General features: G+C 40.0%; 1 protein-coding gene across 1 annotated transcript; it reads right to left on the bottom strand.

The window, feature by feature from the left end:
• Positions 1-4,396: 4,396 nt before the first annotated feature.
• Positions 4,397-20,957, bottom strand: LOC147218318 (guanine nucleotide-binding protein G(q) subunit alpha). The gene is made up of 7 exons (XM_086174394.1): positions 19,970-20,957; positions 11,735-11,919; positions 8,649-8,803; positions 8,392-8,520; positions 8,156-8,285; positions 7,377-7,530; positions 4,397-6,368 (listed from the first exon to the last, which is right to left on the bottom strand). The coding sequence occupies exons 1-7, from the start codon at positions 20,103-20,105 to the stop codon at positions 6,178-6,180; spliced, it is 1,080 nt and encodes a 359-aa protein (XP_086030520.1). The 5' UTR covers positions 20,106-20,957; the 3' UTR covers positions 4,397-6,177.
• Between the last annotated feature and the right edge of the window lie 543 nt (positions 20,958-21,500).

The raw sequence follows: 21,500 nt of genomic DNA, 5'->3' as shown, positions 1-21,500 counted from the left end.
CCATCCTCCGGAGAACCAACAACATAACACAGAAAGGAGAATACGTCTAACAGTCAAAGCAGGATACTACTAGAGAACTAGTTACATCACCTTACTTGGAATGTTTCGGAATAGAAATATGAAATGTACATGCTAAACAGATGAGCGTTTTTGGTTTTTTTTGGTTTTTTTTGCATGGTTAGTTTCTTCAATGGTCCAGAGAAGAGTTTTTTTGTGCAGAAGGCTGTGAAAACCTGCAGCTCCAGACCGGAGGCTCCTCCCGGCGGCCACTAGCAGGCAGCAGAGGCGACCGGAGCCGCCGAGGCGAGCCGGCTGTGTCAGTGTTTGTTGAAGGAAATAGAAAAAGAAATAGAAAAGTAATGTAAAAATAATATAAATAAGAGATAGAAAACAAAACATTTCTCCAGCTGGGTGTGGCTCAGACTTCAAGGTTTATTTCCCGCTGTATGTCTTCCGGGGTGTTTTCATCACTTCTCATAATTAATGCACCAAATGCACTAATTTCATAAAGATCGGTCATACATATGAATATTTTATGGATATATTTCTTTCTTACCCAATTATGATAAAATCTTTATTTGCTTTGTCATTGTTTTTAGGCGGTGTGCCCCAGTGAATGCATTGTACAATGAAGACTTCATGGCTGCCTGTAGTCCAGGTAAGATAAGATAAGATAAGATAAGATAAGATAAGATAAGACTTATTGGTTCCCATAGGGGGAATTCATTTGTCACAACAGCACAACAATGACAATATCAATAAATATTACTACAAATATCAATACAAGAGATGCTAGTAGGATCAACTGGACTCTGAAAAGGTTATATTTATTAATTTAACACACTTTCTGAGTGTGTGTGTGTGTGTGTGTGTGTGTGTGTGTGTGTGTGTGTGTGTGTGTCAGGGCTACTGCACTTATGAGCAGAGCTTTCGGGCAATGTTAAAGATGTGGGACGTTTAGTTTCAAAAAATGCTGAATAAGCACAGATGTTTAAATGTAAATTGGAGTTCAGGATCATTTTCAAAGTGGATTTGAAAGTCTGTTTCTCAGTTAAACAATCATTTCTGCCTGGAGTTTACACCTTGACCTTACGTTGTCTAGGAAACCTGCAGATCCCAGAAAAAATCATTGTTTCGTCACTTCATTCAGTGACCTCATGACTTCTGTGTGTGTCCCGTCTGCATCTATCTGGATCTAGGAGAAATTATTATGTCAGAGGGTATAACACAGTTTTTTTTTTTTTTTTGTAAATATTAAATTATTAATATTATCTTTTTCTTGTAATACCTTTGAGTAGCAAGACATTTGCATTAGCATGCTGGTAAGGAAACATGAATGTATTTCATTCATGTGCTGAACATATCACTATCATTTATTCAAAGCCATTGCAGGATGTTAGAATTCAGATGCTAAACTTGCCCAGAAAAAGAAAAAAAAAAAAAAAAAACACATGAAGTCAAAGGGATTTTTTTTTGTGCAGTTTACTGTCTTTTTATCCACATGGTTGTCCTCTCAGTGAACAACGTTCCCAGCATACATTTGTGAGAAGTCCACTCTGTATCATCATGATTGCTTTGCAACAAAGACATTTACAAAAACGTAAGAGCAGTTTCCTCAGTAAGTACAAATATACCATGTTTTTTTTTTTCGTTTGTTTTCGGTTGGACCGGGTGTGAACTGTCGGTTGCCGCGATCACGTAAACGCAGTAGGATACAACACCACTATTCCCCTTATCTGAAACCGCTTTTTACATTTTTCTTTTCTTGAAAGGCCTTTTTTAGAATGTGAACATCAACCCTTTGTAAATGCAGAAGTGATGAAATGACGAATGAGTTGCTCCGTGATTCGCAGTCGCGTCATCTGTCTTACAACTAAATAAAGGGACTGCCTTGTGGTGTCACACCATATTAGCCGATGATCAATTTGTTGAATCAAAGTAAAGAATGCATGTAAAAATATATGTACATTTTATGAAATAACTGGCGGAAGTGAAAAAAAAAATAGGGGTAGCTTGAGATGTCTCTTGTTGCTCTGCAATATGTCTCTGACACGCTCAGTGCTTCTTTATATAGTTTCTTTGCTTCTAGTTTACAAGTAACTCTGATGTGTGTTCACTAAATTACATTTTAAGAGCGTAACAGAGGTTTATAGCACTAACTTGAGTTCAATTACAGTTTGATTTAAGACATCTGGCAGAGTCTTATTCCCATTTTGTGGTGCATTTCTACCAGATCAAAACTATGAGAATGGTGTAAAAAAAAAATGCACTGAATAAACGCATCACTGAATTTCCAAAAGTAAAGAATGCATCACGGTTGTTTAGGTATATAGGGCACATTTTACATAACCGTGAAGTTTGTCATAATAACATTTTTTTCTTAATATCGAGAAGAAACTGAGGCATTTATCCGGTCTTGCAGAGAGTCAACCCGTTGCTAACTTATGCTTCCATATTTTAACACATTGAGTTTACCAATGCTCTGCATTTTTAACATGGAGTGGATAAAATATAACCAGTAGGGATTTGACAATAATTTGGGTCAATAAGTCAAAACCAGCCAGATTCCCTTAAATGGGAAATCAAGCCTTGGTAGAATTCCCATGCCCCTCCCTCAAATAAGGCCAGTGAAGACTTGTGGCGAACACCCACTCCCAGTTGTACAAAATTGAAGTATTATTCATGGTTTCAACATTTCGTTCCACACAAAAGGCTTTAATAAGAACCTACAAGCCGAACACACTCCGGGTCGTGTCACGTTAGCTTCGCGAATTCCCGATCGAGACTCACAATATAGAGGGACAACGTGTGCTCGGAGGATTAAATGTAAAATGTGAATTATTTAAAGAGGGAATTTCCCTTTTAGTAACAGGGAACTACCACGGCGGTACCACAGCAGAGACACATATGACCGTTTACCGTCTACAACAAGGGATGATCAACACCGATTAGTTCAATCTTTCTCCCATCTTTATTCCAAGCAGAAACACCTCGGTTCGTCTCGGGCCCCGCTGTCGGTAAATGAATACTGAGCAATAAAAAGAAATCGCAAATGAACTTTCTTGGCTGCGACACCTGCTTGAATCAGCCATCCTTGTGAGAAATTTCAGCCTGGAGCTGAAATATCTGAAAACAACAGGACCTCATAGGGAGAGTTGGATACCTGCCCTGCGGCGCACAGATGCCAAACCACAGGCAAATTCAGCAACGCTCAGCGAGCGCTTTTTAATCCAGATTGTTACACCTTTGCAAGTACCTCCTGCGCACCTCGACGTGCATGAGTCACCTTAGGAATTTATGCACCGTGGCACAGATTTTTAAGACACTGATCTGACGTGACAGCATGGGTGAATGGACGGGAGGTGTGTTGCTTACAGGTCACTGCGGAAATAATGTCCCGTTGATGTCACGGCTACATGACCTACGCTCTTGAGAAAAGCGCTTCTTAAAAGCACAGAATAGCCGAAGGGAGACCGATTAGTCAGAACCAAACAATCCTCCAGCTGACTTGTGGGACGTTATCGGCGGCACTACATGTTCATAAAAATGCAGGTGCCTTGCGAGGAACTTCTGAGGCACGGCATATTCAGTAAGGCAGTATGTACATGTGAACTGTTGTGAATTTATTCCTACGTTGTCATTTTCCTAAGTTAAGTTTAAAATAAACCCACCACGTTCTGATGAAATGGTGCCCGTCGAGATGGAGCTGGTTTAAAAAAACAAAACATACAAAACATTTATAAAGCACCATTATGTGTATCGTCCTAATGAGGTTAAATGAGTGATTCATTAAGCTGTTTTTGCATGTGAGTTTTTATCGGGGGGGGGGTATATATTGAGTGATCAGTTTCCATCTTTTAGCAAAAACCATTAGATGTCCCTATAATCATCCCATCTGCTTGTTATGTAAAGGGTTGTTGTTTTTTAAACACAATAAACTGCACCTAAGCAACAATAACCTGCCAAACGGTCCTATTTTTAGCAAAACTTATCAGAGAAAACATTTTGCCCACATGGGTTTTTGGTGGTGATGTGAAAATTAGAATTAGCACACCACTGAAGCTGTAAGCTGTCATGTACTAAAATATAAAAGGAGTGTGTGGTGTGATCAAATTTACATGGCAGGTGCTCATTTCCTGAAGCCAGTTAAGCACTTAATTATTACAACCAGCCCTGTAGATTGGATTCGATGTGCAGTTTGTCTCATAAAAGTCAAATGTGACAGAAACGCTGCTTTAAGTACGTGGTGCGAACCAATGGACCTGTTGTCGCATAATAATATTACTCTTTATGCAGTTCTGGAGCTGAACAATGCTTCCTTTCTGAGAATTAAAAAAAAAAAAATGTACATGCTCCTTTTAAAAAAAAAAAAAAGGAAACAAAACAAACACAAACATGTAAATAACATATTTTTCTTCCAAAATGAATTAGCCATTAGACATACAATACAATTACATAGATACATATTTTCAATACGGCACATTCAGTCTGCCAAAAAAGTAATGATTACAAAGCCAACGAAGATACTGCCATATATATCTATATATATATACATATATATAGATATATATGTATATATATAGAGAGAGAGATGTATGTACAATGATCATAGCATTCATAATTGCACTATGCCTCAATAAATGTGAATTTCAGGCTTATGTTCAAGGGATCTCTTACAAAAAAACATCAAAAGTAAACTGGGGATGTAGAATTGCAAATCAAGTGCCAATCAAAAGCAGAAAGAAAACATAGTTTGGTATGAACTGAGCATCCACAATTTGTCCTTTTTCGGAGGAATTGGTCAGACGTGTTCTCCATCGCTATTGAGCTACAACAGTCAGGACAGCCAGGCTGTTACTGGGCAATTACAAAGATTAAACTAAATGAGCGATAGGAGTGCCTGCAGGCAAGTCTGCATGGGCCCTGCTTGCAAAAATAAATACATAAAATCATACATAGAATATATGATCTGGTGTATTTATTTAAGTTGAATACTTCAAAAAAAACTGACAGAAACTGTTAAATCCAAAAGTAGTGTCAGTCAGCTCCCTCGACATTAGATCTACCACTCATTGCTACTTCAATACTTTTGATGTCATTTGAAATTGTAAACAGCGGAAAGTGGAGTCTGGTGCTCTACTTGTTTTTGGCGTTGGCAATCAATACACATTAGAAAAATAACAAAAAAAAAATGTTATGTGGCACAACTGAACATTATAATATTTCATCAATGTCGAGATTCTCACAGCTTCTTTCTGGCTCTTCGAAAAAGTGACTCGCGGCATCTGCGTGCCTCCTCGCTTCAAGCTCAGAAAGCATTTCAAAGCGAGTTTCTCACTAAATTCTGAACGGACATCGATGTTGGTGCTCTGTCAAGTGACTGGTTGTTTAACTGCACTGCTGCTGATCTTTCAGGGCCACAATCGCTCTATTTGGTAGAAACACCAACAAATTGCAATGATGAGGATAATTGATCAAATCAATATGGGATAATTGAAATCGCTAGTCAAATTCGAGGATCGATTGTTTTACAGTTTGGGCCAAAAGGAGGATGTCACTTGGAGGTCTGTTATCGTTTCCTGTTGGGCAAACAGGTGAAAAAAAACAAACAAAAAAAAAAAACACCCGTGACAAAGGTTCAGAATGAACCAGGAGGTAAAGGCAGGGTAAAAAAAAAAAGGGGATGGAAACCTTTGTTTTCTTTCTGTTATTTATAAAAAAAAAGGCAGAAGAGAGGGAGCATTTTGCAATAATTTCAGCTTAGATGAATCAGTCTGACGGGGAAAAAAAAAGCCCCAAAACCTGGAGTTCACGAAGCAGTTTCTTTCTTTGTGTGAAATATAAACCCAAAAACAAAACCAAAAACAAAAAAAACTTCACAATGCGCAAAGCCAACAAATGAGGTCTGTTGCTGCATATATTTAACAGCAGCCTCCCTCCTGACCTCATCCTCCACACATCTTATCAACTCATTAAATAGCAAGATAACATTTACTGCTCACCGCTTGGGGACCAATAATTCAACAAATGGCAAATAAATTAGTATTATGCAACCATTCATTTTTTTTTTTTTTTTAAGATTTTTTTTTTTTTTTTTTTCATAGTTGTGTATATGATCTATCTTTTCACAGATTGTGTCAGTCAGTGTGTCGGGAGCGCACCAGGCCCTGCGCCGCTCTACACCAGGTTGTATTCCTTTAGGTTGAGCTGCAGGATGGTGTCTTTGACGGCCGCAAAGACAAAGCGGATGTTTTCTGTGTCGGTGGCACAGGTGAAGTGAGAGTAGATAATCTTATCGCTGTCTGGATTCAGGTCCACAAACATCTTGAGGATGAATTCTCGCCCTGCTTGGGCGTCCCTCTGGGGACCTATAATGGGGAGGGGAAAGATCAAACTGCATTTAAGATCAGTGATTAAGTACGTGGTGTTTTCTTCCACTACCGATATAGTAGCCAAAACTAAAGTGAACGTCAGGTCAAACTCAGATAGAATATAGTATTTTTCGTTGAAGCAATTTTTTTTAATTTAACTGTGAAACAGTGAACTTTCTCTGGATCTTATATCAGGTGCATATTTTTTTATGAATATAATGTGCTTTTTCTACTTCATTTCTTATTATTTCGGTTATTAAGTAACTAGCGGGACAGACAGGGACGGGCCTCTTGGTGAAAGAACTAACATGACGTTAGCAGCCGTGATAACTACAGCTACCAAATCAATTCATCTTGTTCAAATCGATAAATAAAATTAAACAAATGCCATTCCTTTCTAAATAGCCATAGTAAATATACCACTAATAAAGAAAGTACCTTTAAATAAGAAATCTTAAAAACGTACTTGTCTGCTATTATATATATATAAATATAATGCATGAAATACTGTATCTTTACCTTTTCATTTGGCATGGTTATCCATTTTAGGAGGCTCCGATAGGAAAAGGGGATCATTGTCTTGGAAATATAGCTTTTTTCAAGCCTATTCTACATTTTCCAATAACAGAAAATGATTTTCTTGCCAGTACTTGTGACATCTCTTAAATTGCGAACATATTAGAAATGCATAGTCCGCCATTATTTACACTACTTATGTGCTACACTAAGTAGCTGTCTGGCCAAGGACGTCTGTAAATCGCCACTTGTGCAAAAAAAAAAAAAAAAAAAAAAAAAATCTTAAAACATCACATATTCCAGTGAATTCTAAAGAGAAGAAATGATTATAGTACACCGGTAGGTTAGGATTTGATGCATCATGGTTTTGCTCATGGCAGCAAATCGCCTGGAGCGTAGATTCGAGCCCGTTTGTCAACGATCAGCCGATAACAACACGAGGGCTGGTTCCGGGCCGCGCATCGGGCCACCTGTCTCGCTGTGACTCACCGTCATACTCTGGGAAGTAATCGACCAGATGGGAATACATGATCTTCTCCTCCAGCAGGTCCTTCTTGTTGAGGAACAGAATGACTGATGAATTTTGAAACCACGGGTACGTGATTATCGTCCTGAACAGCGCTTTACTCTCCTCCATCCGATTCTGTGGGAAATATGTGTGGAGATGTGCGAGGGGGGGGGGGAGGATGTGGAATGACAGGAGAGAAAGACACAGAGGGAAAGAGAGAGAGCAGGACGAGAGTTAATCGCTTAATTAAGCCGCCGTTTTTCATATTCATTAAGATGAGATTTTAATAAAACCTTTAAGACACCAGAGGGAGAGCAGCAAAGATGAGAGAAGGGCAGCCATGTGCAGTGGTTTAGATTCTCCCTCGCTGTTGATATCATCGCCAGTAATACAGGAAATTATTTATGCTAAAAACAATCATCACATTTGGACACGCAAGTCTAATGACAACAACCAGCAAAGGGATGCACCAAAAAGATATTAGCACATGTAGACACCTGCTAATCTACATAGTATGAACCACAAAGAGGACCAGGAGGCCCAAGGGGATATTTAAAACAGCCGGTTGATCATTTACAAATGCTTTCCGAGGGAAAAAAGAGGCAGGACTTGAGGTAGAATGATGTTGAGTAAAGAAGAGCTATTCGGCTGCAGAGGCAACTCATCTTCCACACCACAATGAAGAGACGGCACCGTTAAATAGGTCGACGCGCTCGAGCCGCGCCATGGCATTAATTCGGCAAAATATTTTGACATTCACCTCATTGTCCGATTCCACCAACACTTGGTCGTACTCGCTGAGTGCTACTAGAAACATGATAGACGTGACGTTTTCAAAGCAGTGGATCCACTTCCTTCTCTCTGACCTTTGGCCGCCAACATCAACCATCCTATTAAAAAAAAAAAAAAAAAAAAAAAAAAAGGAGACAGTCATTTTTAAACGTTAAGTCTGAGGACGAACTCCACGACGTCGCACGTGTGGAATCTGAATCGGACCTGAAGATCACACTCTGCAGGTCGAAGGGGTACTCGATGATTCCTGTGGTCGGGACTCGAACCCTCAACACGTCCTGCTGTGTGGGAAGGTAGGACGATTCAGCGATCCTGTCCAATGCGTTCAGGTAACTGCAGGAACAGAGTCACATACAGCATATTCATGATCAGCCTTGTTTTAATAGTCTCACGAAGAATTCCAATTACGACAGGGTTCGGGTAACTTAGCCCGCTGTGTATCTGCGCGCTATTTTACTCACTATTTAGTCGAGTCGGAGAGCTGGTATTCCCTCCGACGATCGTAACACTCCTGGATGCCCGGGTCATTCCACAGGCTCTTGATTGCATCTACATAGGGATTCTCAAACATGGAGACTTTTTCCACGTCCACTTCTCTCACAATGTTGGCATTTGCCTGGCGGATGAGGAAACAAAATAAATAAAAAAGGAGAGAAACCGACCGATTGATCGAGACCGAAAACACGGAATCAAAAAGGGCTTTTTAATGACCTCAACGGTTCAGCTAAAACATTATTCCCTATACAGGTTACCTAGCCCTAATTATCCTGACTTATTTTCTCATTCACATATTCTATATTCAGACATTTTTGTGGCCCCAGGCTCAACTTGGACCAAATATCTAAATCCCAAATCCTGCTGGGCCTATTAAGGGGAAAGTTTAGATGCCCCAGATTCCCATTAAAACTTCCCTGTGTCCCTTGACAAAAGATCGAACAAGTTCCTAAATGTTGAAACTGTAACTCAACCGCATTCATGTAATGAGATGTTTCTCAGGAGCATATGTAATTTGTTATTGCTGTGAACTAAAAGACCTTTGTGCTTTCCGGTCTAAGCCATGTTTGGTCTTCGGTCGAAAGAAAGTGTGTCACTGTAGCGCAGAGAGGAGGCAGCAGCAGCTGCACAAGAGGATGTGTGACTTTATCCATGGAATTCTTGTTCAAGACTCCTTACATAGCACTGACGGAGCAATTAGGACGATGATATTTTCAGCATATTCCACGATGTAGCTATTATTGAGCGTACAATGGTGACTTTTGGCAGAAACTCACTGCACCTATAGCATTCTTCTTCATTCTGTGAGCCACTAACTGAAACTTTCCACAGTTTACAACTAACAACAAACATGGATCAACTTTTTTTTTTTTTTTTTTTCCCCTGTTCTGCAGTCCAAAGTTATCCCACGATGGGATGTCCGAATATGGAGATCTTGCACATCTGATTATTTTCAACTTATACAACCTATAAAGCTTTGACTTAAACGAATCTATGGTAGTTTCTAGAAAGTAAACAGGACTGTTAAATTTACAAAGAGCAAGATATAAAATTCCCAAATAATCGTTTTGGTTTTTGTCAAGAAATACATTTACCCGGGGAAAAGGCAGAAATAATAGAAGCTTTGAAGAGTGATGTTCGCTATGAGCGCTCGACGAGGGGCATTTTCGCTTCCTGTGTGATGACAGCTGAACCTTTGTCAAAAGTTAAACACTTCCCATTTAAGTTTAATGTTTCAGTGCAAAAGAGCGCTGGTGAAACACGGTGATAACAGTCGTGTCAACGTCCACATAAATTTCCTTTCGCTCTCATTTTGACTTTTCAGTCTTTTGTATTGCATTGTATTGCTTTAATGGTAGACACAAACTAGTACAAGAAACACAAAAAATGTTTGAAAATTAACTGTAAGCTCAATTTTGTATTTAAATAATAATGACATCAATTTCTGCTCAGTGCGTCTGTAGGGTTTGTAGGAATTTTTTTTTTTGTAAGATTTTTTTAGAGGACATTTTTAGAACCCCACATCCTGTTCCACTTTGTGAATACGGTATACATTAGTAAAATGGCCAAAAATACAGAGACGAAATCTACATAAATAAAAGTTAATTTCATCATTATTATCATTTGTTGCAAATATCTTGATTTCATATTCGTTATCAGTCAAACTTTTTGCACTGTTCTGACTAACAACAATAGAAACGGAGGGTTGATTAGCACATTAAGAATGTATTTGATTACTTTGCCTAAATAATAAGTCTCTGTAATGCTCTCCTAGGAGCCAAAATTTGGGTGGATGTGCTCAACCTCCCAAACAGCGTGAGGGGTTAAAATAGTGTTACACTGTGCAATTGTATCTGCATCTATGACATTCTGCAACACAGACGCACACTGTCTTGTTTCACGCGGACACTTTAACAAGGAGACACAGGGGGTTACTGTAGCAACATGAATGAACAACACTAACTGGAGCCCAACAGTTTAAAAGAATGACCTCGGGCCATGCGGTCTTCCCTCTTTCAACTCCGTTCATTCACATCCATTTTAAATTTTCTGCCTCTTTTCCTGCGTGGGGTTTGAGCGGTCCTCACTACGAGCCGCAGAGTGCCTCCGCTCCTCCGCCAGAGTCTCCGGGGTGTAAAAACCTTTATTTTTGTTACAGTTGCGAATGCACTTTTTGTATCTGCGCAAGGGATTAATCGTATTCTGCAGTAAAGAATACAAAGTAGAGAATGTGTGGAGATTGATAAGCGCCGATGGGTAAAGGCATGGGTTTAAACCATAAACTGGATACCAAATTATCAACACACTGTGCTAAATTATACTCAGACTGATTTGCGACAGTGAGGACGAAATGAAACTGAGAAGCAGCAATTCCATGTTCTCGTTTCCCTCTTCACCTTTAACCGCCTAATAAAGAACTATTTATTACAAACGCCAACAAAAGGGACTGCAGCGTGTGGACGCTCTGTTGAAATAATGTTAGATTCCGATGGAAGGCAACACGTAGTGTGTGCACGATAGAGTATAATTGTTTCACAAAATCATGCTTTACTTTTTGCTGATCTACAGGTTTACTTACACGCTGTTAGACCAGTTAAAGCAAGAAAATGGATGGTTAAAAAAAAAAAAAAGTTATTGTCCGATTCTGTCCCTAAGGCTAGTCCTACTAGGGGTAATGCAAACAGACCAGCTTAAGGGACAGGAAAGAGAGGTCAGATTCGGGTGAATGGTGTAGGACAAGATTCCCCTATGTGTCTGTGTTCGCTTGTGTGCACATCCATGTATCTGGTGCACGGAAACAGACACGCAAACAAGAGATACACAAATGCTGGAGTGCTTTGAGAATACAGGAAGTGTCAAAAAAGACAGGAAACAATTATGGATGGCTGTTCCAAATAAGATAGACAGGGCTCTAAAAATACACAAGCAGTTTGCAAAAAAAAGTTTAGCGAGCATCTTTTTGTATTTCTTTTTTTTTTTATGCATAAATTATCGGGGATCCTGCTTCAGGTCCTGCGTGCTCGAAGGCTTTCAGTGACAGCATCTCATTTACCTTGTTGTGCTCGTACTTGTAGGGGATCTTGAGTGTCTCCATGGCTCTGATCATGGCTTGCATGGCTGTGAAGATGTTCTGATAAACTAGTTTTGTGAAGCCCCTTTTGTCTTCATCGGAGTAACCAGCACCGTGGATAATCCTCATCTGTTTGATGAATGTGCTCTTCCCGCTTTCTCCGGTGCCTGAAAAAATACACAGAGAAAAGGCGCAGAAACTATCAGCCCATTTATTTTTGTTTGCGGGAATTCGGTTGACCAGATGATATATTTTATCTGTAGTTTCACCATCCGTATCTCAGAAATGGGCATGAAACATTATAACTTGGGAGTTACAGCTAAAGTTTGTCTTGCTCATTCACAAGAATATTGACGTAGATCAGTAAATTCTAACCAAGTTACCCGTCAGAGTAAATGCATGCACCATTTTAAAGAAACTCCCTCAAGGCACTCAGTAGATATCACTTTCATGAGAATGTGCTGAGCTGCCTCCATGGAGGCAACCTTCAGCCACTGCCCCAAAACAAACCACAAGAAGGGTCTGTTCACCGCCTGCAATTTCACTGACAGCTTGGTTTATAGAGGCATCGTCTGTCTGTTTGGCTTCATCAGTATTTCCAGGAAAAAGTTTAGCATCCTAAGCAAAATGTACACTGCAACAAGTTCAGCTTTGTCTACACAAATGATGCGTTTGAGGGTTCAGCTGAAAGCACCTGTTTCTGTTACTGATTAGACAAGAACGATACTTAAACGACCTACTTAAGTTATTTAGGCAGATATGGAACATAAAATCTGACTTTAGAATTTAAGGGAATTTTGCCACCACCAAAACCAAGCCCCCTGCCTTTTGTTTAACAGTTCAACTAATTGTGAACACTAAGTAAAGAAACGTCATGGCAAATGGTTAGTAAAGGGCAAAACCTAAAAGAATGGACTGCACTGAAGAAAAGAGAGACACACACACACATGCAGAGTGTGTTCATTCTCACCCAATAGGATCTGCCTGCCGGGTGTCAGACCAAGAACAACATCTGTCTGAACTGAACTGTCTGACTTTACCTCACTGCAACTCTTGAGTCAATTTGGCCGAAAAGGTTGGGTGTGAGTCTTTTTACATTTCAATGGCCTCATGGGTTCCATTTTAGCCTTAAGTAACTTTTATGGGAGTCTAGATATACAACTGTTGTCTGTCCTTCATCTAAACATTTGTATCTATTTATTTTTGAGCAATGAGGAAATGCTCAAACATGTTTTTTTTAACTTATTTAGAAGCCCCTCTGTATTCTAGATTTGACACTTACATCTTAAGATGATGTTACTCTATTTAAACACATTAAGAATCAAATAATCAAATAGGTATCCTGTGTAGCGTACGCATAACAACTGAGTTTAGTTACCCAATATCAATGCACATTACACTGCCGTATTCTATTTACAGACTTTCACTATTCACCACTAAACAGCAGTGGGTGCTTGAACATGTCACCACCTGCTTTTAATCCACCTACACGCAAACACACCCATTTCATAATGATGCATTAACCTTAAAGGTAAGTCCTAGTTGTAAAAAAAATGTATATATAAAAATCATAATTAGTGCTGTACAAGAGCTAATGCCTTTTGGCAACCTGTCTAATAATAGATATGAAGAAAAGAGCGTTTTTTTTTTAACACTGGATAAGTGGAACAGTGTGTAATCTCAAAAACTTAAATAATTGTACCAATGGGTGTTGAATGGGTACAGGCAAAAAAATATCTGGGTTGATTGTGTGACACCGTTCTGATCTCTTTATGGCCCGGAGTGTTCAGAATTCATACCTAGATAGAAACTATTTGAACTCAATTTTAGTTATTTTCCCAACTCTGACCTGATAAACTGCCACTGACATGCTACAACTAAGTTTTTGCATTCAAAGCCAGGAAAATGTGTGTTCTGTGTTATCATCATTTAAGCTGTTTGAGTGGATTCCAATTTATTCAAAAAAATAAATCTCAAAAAATGTTTCTTTTTCCACTAATACTATAAGCTATAGGGCACAAGGTTATAAGGCATTTGAGTACCATCATCCGTATGTTTAGAAAATACCAAAATATAAAGAGCGTAAGCTGCAATCTCTTTCTAACCTTTCAGCCATGTATGATCCTGCATGACCTCGACTTTTTGAACATCTCACAAGAGAAAATTTTTAGCATCAAAAACCACTCGCATAGAGTTAGATAACAATAAAACTATATAAAACACTGCAATTACTCAGTTGCGAAAGATGAGATCATTGTTGTGTTGCAGAAGAGATGGAGAGTTTGGAGTCCAGCAGAGACAGACTGGATCACATTACACACTGGGACAGCTTTTACTGAGGGTGGGTTGTCAAGAACTCGAATTCTGCAGGCATTTTCTGTGGTTTTAATAACATCCCTAAAAAAGGTTGGCTTCTGAATTGTATCAACTATATTGTGAATGTAAGTACTTTGATAGCTTTTAACACCAAATGTTAAAACAATGCATTTATTGGTTTTGGTGGTTCTGGAATGTATGGAAACTGTGAGGACAGATCTACTCACAGTTTTCCAATGCAAGACTGCAGAGATGAAACAATGCAGATAAATTAAATACATTTCTAAAGTGATCGTAAAGCTGGGATAATGCAGGAGACATGAGTCACATGAAAAGCCCAAGTGGTATTTTGAAATGGGAGTAAACAACCATTTTGATAATAAAATAAAGACAGGCGGTTATTCACTGACAGGTTGTGTAGTTCCAGCTGAGAACACTGGCAAGATTTCATTTCTGTTTCTATACATGAAATCCGATTAGTGTTCTTGTTTTAATTCTAACGTAATTACCTTGGCGTATACAGAGGAAAACTCTGAGGCAACAGTATTTTTTTAATTTTCACTACTTACAGCCCTTTGAAGAAAAGCTATTGGAGTTTTGTTCTTGTTTTACAGTATTAATTCTCTAGAACTGATATTCTTAAATAATAATTCCATGTTTATTTGCCAGTGATTCAAACTGTTTGTAGTCCAAATAGAGAGAAAATCTCATCTCTTGTGACTTGGATTTATGGCATTGTCAGACACAGTTGATGCAACATAGTTTCTTTTACAGTCTGCTACAGTACACACCTCTGGTTTTGCACAGCTGGTCTATAGTCTTTTTTCCTTTTACACTTGAGATGTAAGACTGGACAATGACTGGACACAAACTGCACAAACAAAACACAAAACAGAACAGGTGGCTAAAAAAATCATTAACCCTAACAAATTAAATTAATGTGCCAGCAATCGTGTCGTCACAGCTAAAACAGTGCTGTGCTGCTGAAGTCTGCATTTGGTGATGATGATATAAAAAGCAGCCAAACATTGTGGACAATACTCCTTCTGTGTTAAACTGATTATAATGTATGCGAATCATATAAAGTGACTTCATAAACACAAACTCTAATCTGTCAAATTCTATACTTTTGAAGGATGCACTAATAACTTGGCAACAATTACTGAGGAATCACGAGATATTTCGTCTTCTCCTCACAATTACAACCATGTGTTTGTCAAATGCCTGTTAAAAGGTGGGGCCAACTTCTCCCTAAACTCCTAAAGCTTCAAGATCATCTGTTCAATAAAACATTTCTTAAAAACCAGATAGAGCAACATGTTTGTGAGTGTTTCGACCCCCCCAAAAAAACAATTGCGCATTACCTAATGTAGCAATCCTTTTGATTAGCGGCAGGATTTACATGCATTTAAACACCCATACATAAACGGTGTTCAAAACAACCTTAACCTAAATATTCTAGACACTGAGTGTAAAGGTATTAAAAAAGGATAAAAATGATTTGCCACTGTTGGTTTTGAATGTTGACTGATGTTGAGACAATCGTGCATATGAATAAATTGGAGCCTCATCTTTTTTGTTTTTTATTGACAGTAAATTTAAGATTCAAGTACTCAAGCCTAATTTCGCAATAAATAGATAGAATTTGAACTTGTCAATGCATGTTTTAAACATCTATGATTTATACTTAATGGACAGAAATTTGCTTCTTAAAGTAACCAGACAGTGAAATGTAGTGAAATATATTCTTGCTAATCCATACTGGATATATTAACTTCTAAGGATTATCTTGTAAAAGATAGAAAATAAATTGTATCCCGGATTTGATAAATATGAAAAAAATTAGCCCCGAAGTTGTATTTATTTTAATCCACGTTGTGAAATCACTGCCAGCATCACATAACCCTTTAGACTTACATCATCAGGTGTTATTCAGAACAATGTTAAAAACTCACATGGAGCATTTACGTATTACTATGAAGTGCAGCAAATAATGTTATCAGATATCCACACTTTACCAGTGGAAAAGCCAATCTCATGCATTGCCTGTGACCTCACTAAGAACATGAGGTCGAACATGCAGAGAAAACCTTATGTTGACATTTGTTCATGGAATATCTTGCGCCGGTTATTATTCATTTAATTACGCAGACATTGTTGCCAGCGGAATCCATGCATTTAAGTGCATGTATTATTTTTTCCTGCAAAATCTCAGTTGCCACTGGCCATTTTCAAGGCTTCGCCATCTTTGAATCATTAGTTTGCTTCAAGTGGTGTGTGTCTCACACAGTTCCTACGAGTCACCACCCCTTCCTTCTCCTGTTGGAAATCCACAACATTGTTGTTACTGTATTTTTAGTCATACGAGTAGGCTGAATGAATGGGAATTTAATTCTGTTCGATTACAAACATAAATGCCATAAGATACATGACATAATTGGATTAACTGCCTCCCATTTTTTTCTCAACGGTCTTATTTGCAGTATTGTGTGCAAGTCATTGTACACAACCCCTATGGCTTGACAGCAGATTATTAATGAATATAAGCGAGGGTTGAAGATTATAAGAACATTTTGAGTTTAGTTGCCGAGTACTACAGGACATAAAGCAACGAGGGAGAGTTGAAGGGCACTGTAGACACATATGGATTATTAGAGCCATATAGAGAAAGTGAAACTTCCTCCTGTTAACTCGTGCACCATTACTGGGTGCAGCCTGTTCCTAAGATTTATTGGCTCTTGAAAGGGTTCTTTAGCTCCGTCAACAAATTTTGCAAAAGCCAAGACCATTTGCCTTCACAGGCCCGGGTTTTATAATTGGCAGTTGTTTTTTAAAAAAAGGAGTTCAATATGAGGCCTTTGAATCTCCGCTTTGACTCTTGACCGAATAGTGCTAATTTGTCTCAAATAATTTTCTACTTCCTGCCTTATGTGCTAATCACATTTTCTCCTTGATTCTTTGCGCACAGTGCTCTGAACTGTGTCCAAATTATGTTATCAGTGTAAAGACTTGTATATTACTAATGATTTGAGGCACTAAAAGGTTAACATTGACACAGTATTGCCCAAAATCCAGCCAAAAAAAAGCACCAAGAAAGGACCCTTTTCTCTTTCCTCCTCAGGGTTATAACTTTGTACGGATAACTGGCTTATTTATTGATTTTTTTTTTTTGCCATTATCTCATATGCACCATCACATTACCTCCACTCTGATGGCAGCAGGTTAAGCTGCTCTTGTAACAGAAAAAGAAAAAAAATGTACTGTAATCTACTGTATGACATCTTCTCTAATTTGACTGAAAGTCATCATCCCTATTAAGAGTGTTTCCACAGGTCCATCTTGGAACCCAACACTCACATAGGCAGCGATCCATATTGTTAAACGGACAAGAAGGTCCTGGGTCTATTTATCATTTTCTGTAGCAAATGACTCGATTTAAAACGACCTTACAGAGATCAGATTGAACAGACTGAAACTGAATGAAAAAAAAAAAAAGATTAAATTGAAACGTCAATTCTAGCTGGCAGATTAACTGAAGAACAATAATTACAACTCCAAAAATGAAACTTTGAAGGCACTTTCTCATATCTCTGTGTAATGAGACACAGGAAGTGGGCTTCTCGGCTGAAATTACAAATGGATTAACCATAGTCTTTCAATCAACAAACGGGACAGAAGGACAATATGAAGCAATTTACAAAGTGTTCAAGAGGATGGTTGTGAGCATCATGGCAAGATAGAGAAATGCTTACTAAGATTCCATGAACAAACAAAGGTTTGCTCCTACAACATGCAGACTATCCGTTTAAATGTGATCTTAATGACCAGCTGGGAAAGTGGAACCCATTAAGTCTTTTGGGTCAATACGTGGCTCAGTTTTCTGCACGTCGAGGAATCAGTTTTAAAATATGGAGCGATACGATCCGCGGTAGCATATCCTCAAATTTCATTCCAGTATAGCAGTGTCCCAACTGAGGCTTTATCTAAAGGTAGTCCATGAAAGATAGTATGGGGTGCTCATTTTAGAGCCACAGTTAAGGGTTTGCACAAACACTTTTTGCAACTGTCAGATAAGACTATGCTGTTTTTTTTCTGTCTCCCAACACTGTATATAATCACTTAACCCTGAGAATGATCCACTATTTCACTGTTAAAACGATAGGATGTCTCACTGTAAATAAAGTACAGCGATGGAATCGCACACGGCAGAATATTTTGACTCAAACACGTAGAGATGTCTGCAATACTGAACCAGTGTCTGTGAAAAGTCAGATGGATCAGGGCGGCTCGCTCTGGATGCTGATGCTGTTGTATTTTTAGTTTCTTTTTATACATATCTCACCTCAGAAGCACAGATCATCACCGTAGCTTGCTTGAATTTTACAAAAAAAGAAATTAGATTAAAAAAAATCACATGCTGCAGCTGAAGTGGCTTTGTTTTGTCATGTGTAAATAAACAGGCATTGTCAACATTTGGGTCACTTTAAAAGCGGTTTTGGTCTGAAGTAACATGTCCAAATGTTTTTACGTACAAAAAGAAATAAAGACTTTTTAATTCATGCTCTTCTGGTAAACTCCTTAAAATATTATCCCTTATTCTATTTTATTAGACAGTAAATGTACTTACAAGTTTACTGTGTCACACGATGACTGATAAGTGAATGAATGCTATTTTACAGTTCTCGAAATCTCACATATCTTCACTTTTTAATTTGGCACTTTAGTTGTTTACGTATTTTGCAAAACGAGCAAATTGCTGGGAATTAAAAGAGATTAGGAGCGGCCAACAACAGCAACAACACAAATGCTTATCCATATTTAACAAGGAAGGAGGTAGCACTCAGCTCCTTCAAATCCTGTTATGGAGGATTCATTTCTCTAGAATGTGAGAGCAGGAAATGGGGAAAACTTGCACCTTCAACCCTGTTAAAAACATCCCTCTGGAATTAAAACTCTGTGATGGATGAAAATGATTCATGGTCCCAGGCTGAGCAGAGAGGAAGACACCAGGTCAGAAACCCTAACTGCAGCCATCGCGTCTAATGGGCTTTTTGTGAAAAACCTAATTAAAATGGTGAGTAATGATATGATATTCTCAGATTTCTGCATAATGACTGTACAAATCCACACCTACCAGAAATCTCTGCAAAACCTTTGAATCAAAGTGGTGCTTTTATGATTCAATTTTTTAGAAATTGCTCACCTCAAAAGGAACGCCTAGCCCGGATAAATATCTTTTTACACTAGCCATATCTCTCTGGATCGCCGTGAATGATGCGGGAGAATGCCATTGAACACATCGCTTATTTTCACAGGACAGCGACTGTCCCAACCTTGACATCCGTGATATAATCATTGCCAGAGTTTGGCGTTAAGCCGAAAGTGATTACTCTGAATAAAGTGGTAGACTTTGGCCCCTATGGCTCTGCTGTGACACACTCCCACTACCTGCCCGGGCCCTTGAGGGGTCCCGGCAGATGATCTCGGTGTATGAATGGGATAAAAAGGAAAAGAAAAAAAAAAAAAGAGTTAAGGTCTTTTAAGTTGAATGGTTTGCATTTGTTTCCTGGAGCACTTAACCAATTCCAGCTATTCAAATCATGTGGGTCCACACACACACACACACACACACACACACACACACACACACACACACACACACACACACACGAAAAGGCCTGACCAGGCGACACATCATACCTCTGCTGACCTGCCAATCTGTGCAGCGCACTGGGAGTCACTCTTCCACCCACTCCCCCTATTTCCCACAGGTAAGAAGCCCCGTTAATACACCCCCCACACCACCACCACCCCCACCATCACCACCAGCAGCCAGACAGATGTTATTTTTTCTTTTTTTGGGAGGAGGAAATCCACCCTCTCCATCCCCCTCCAGCTTACCGAGAAGCAACAGTTTCAGCTCCCGGCGTGCGTCCCTCTTGTCCCGGCGGAGCTGGCGCTCGATCTCGTCGTTGATCCGCCGGGCTTCTTTCGCCTCCTCGCTGAGGCAACACGCCATTATGGACTCCAGGGTCATTTCTCCCTCCTTTTTTTCCCCCTTCACCCCCTTAAACTCGATTGTTTAATTCTGTTTCGCTCTTACTGATTCCTCCAGATTTCAGGAGGGAGACGGAGGCCTGCGGTAGGGTCCCCACGCAGGCCCCTGCGAGCGGCTGTGTCGGTGTTCGCTTCCAGGGAAGCAAACACCAACACGGGAATCGTGGTGGAGAGGAAAATTTGATATTTGAGAAATGATTGACCCCCCTCCACCACCACCCCGGGGCCTCCTCCGGAACAAAGTCTCCGGAGGGCGGAAGATCTCCGGTGTGATCCGCGCTTCCTTCTCGGCGTGCGATCACCGGATCCCTCTAAGACACATCCTCCGATACGCCGTGTGGGATCTGGTTAAGCGTTGCCATCCTTGTCAGGCCACCCCGTCTCTCTTTTTTAGCTCTTCGATGTTGTTATTTTCCCCTTCCGATCGGCTAAAAAAAGAAACAAAAATGCCGTGTTCGGTTCCGCCGTCCGATGATGGGAGCAGCCCGGGGAGGGTGGCGGTGAGTGGGTGTGGAGGTGGGGGGGGGCCCGCGGTCTCCTGTGTTTTCCAGCGGCTCCACTCCCGGGCGTGGTGAGGCGGAATATGGCGGACTTTCCCTCCGATCCGCTAAGCAGGGGATACAGTACAGTTATCTCTCTTTTTACTGTCCGCTCCGAGATAGAAAAACACAAAGAAAGAAAGCCCCGCGTCACGTAGCATCCCGATTCGTTTAAATCCCTCGTCGGGTCGAAAAGCGTCCGCGTCTCGGCGCAGGGATGCGGGGAAGAGAACAACGTGTTGTCGCCGCTTCCCCTCCGGACGATCTTCTCATTTTCCCCCTCCTCAATTCCCCCTTCATGTATATTATAACAGAAGTCACCCACTCCTCCGCCGGCGGGGTGACGTCGGCCTCTCGTCTACCATGACGGGTGGGGTGTGGGGTGTCACGTCAAACACACGCCACGCAAGTATTTATACCACGTCCCCGCCCCTCCGCCCCAACCTGTAGAATAGAAAATTTGCAGTGAACTCTTATCTGCATGGACAGCAGCTGGCCACTTCCTATTTCTCATTTATGCGGTGCGTGGAGGGCACCGCCTGCACATTTCAGCGGCAAATTCGGTGATATTTGCAATAAGTCACCAAGTAAAACATGCACTTTGACCAAATCCTTCTTGCACACGCCCAAATACCTGCTTATAAGAATTCACACCGGGAAATCGGGACTGTTTTTGTTGCATAAAGCACACGGGTTGTTTTTTTTTTGGAGTCACGATGGGGCATGTTAGAACAGCAATGCACAAGTTTGAACACGTGTGTGTGTGTATGTGCATGAGTACGTGCATATGCATGTGCCTGTGCCTGTGTGTGTGTGGCTGCATGCAGGTCTATTAT

Source organism: Fistularia commersonii, chromosome 26 (genome assembly GCF_037954325.1).
Source record: "Fistularia commersonii isolate RoL2024-O1a breed Wild chromosome 26, RoL_Fcom_v1.0, whole genome shotgun sequence".
In the NCBI taxonomy this organism is placed as follows: domain Eukaryota; kingdom Metazoa; phylum Chordata; class Actinopteri; order Syngnathiformes; family Fistulariidae; genus Fistularia; species Fistularia commersonii.
The sequence above is the reverse complement of the archived record's forward strand: the minus strand, read 5'-3'. Positions and strand labels throughout refer to the sequence as shown.

Coding starts and splice junctions, on each gene's coding strand:
- LOC147218318 (XM_086174394.1), bottom strand. CDS start 20,105: ATGACCCTGGAGTCCATAATGGCGTGTTGCCTCAGCGAGGAGGCGAAA. Junction 11,920..19,969: donor GCTGAAACTGTTGCTTCTCG/GTAAGCTGGAGG, acceptor GTATTTTTTCAG/GCACCGGAGAAAGCGGGAAG. Junction 6,369..7,376: donor TTACTTCCCAGAGTATGACG/GTGAGTCACAGC, acceptor TCCCCATTATAG/GTCCCCAGAGGGACGCCCAA.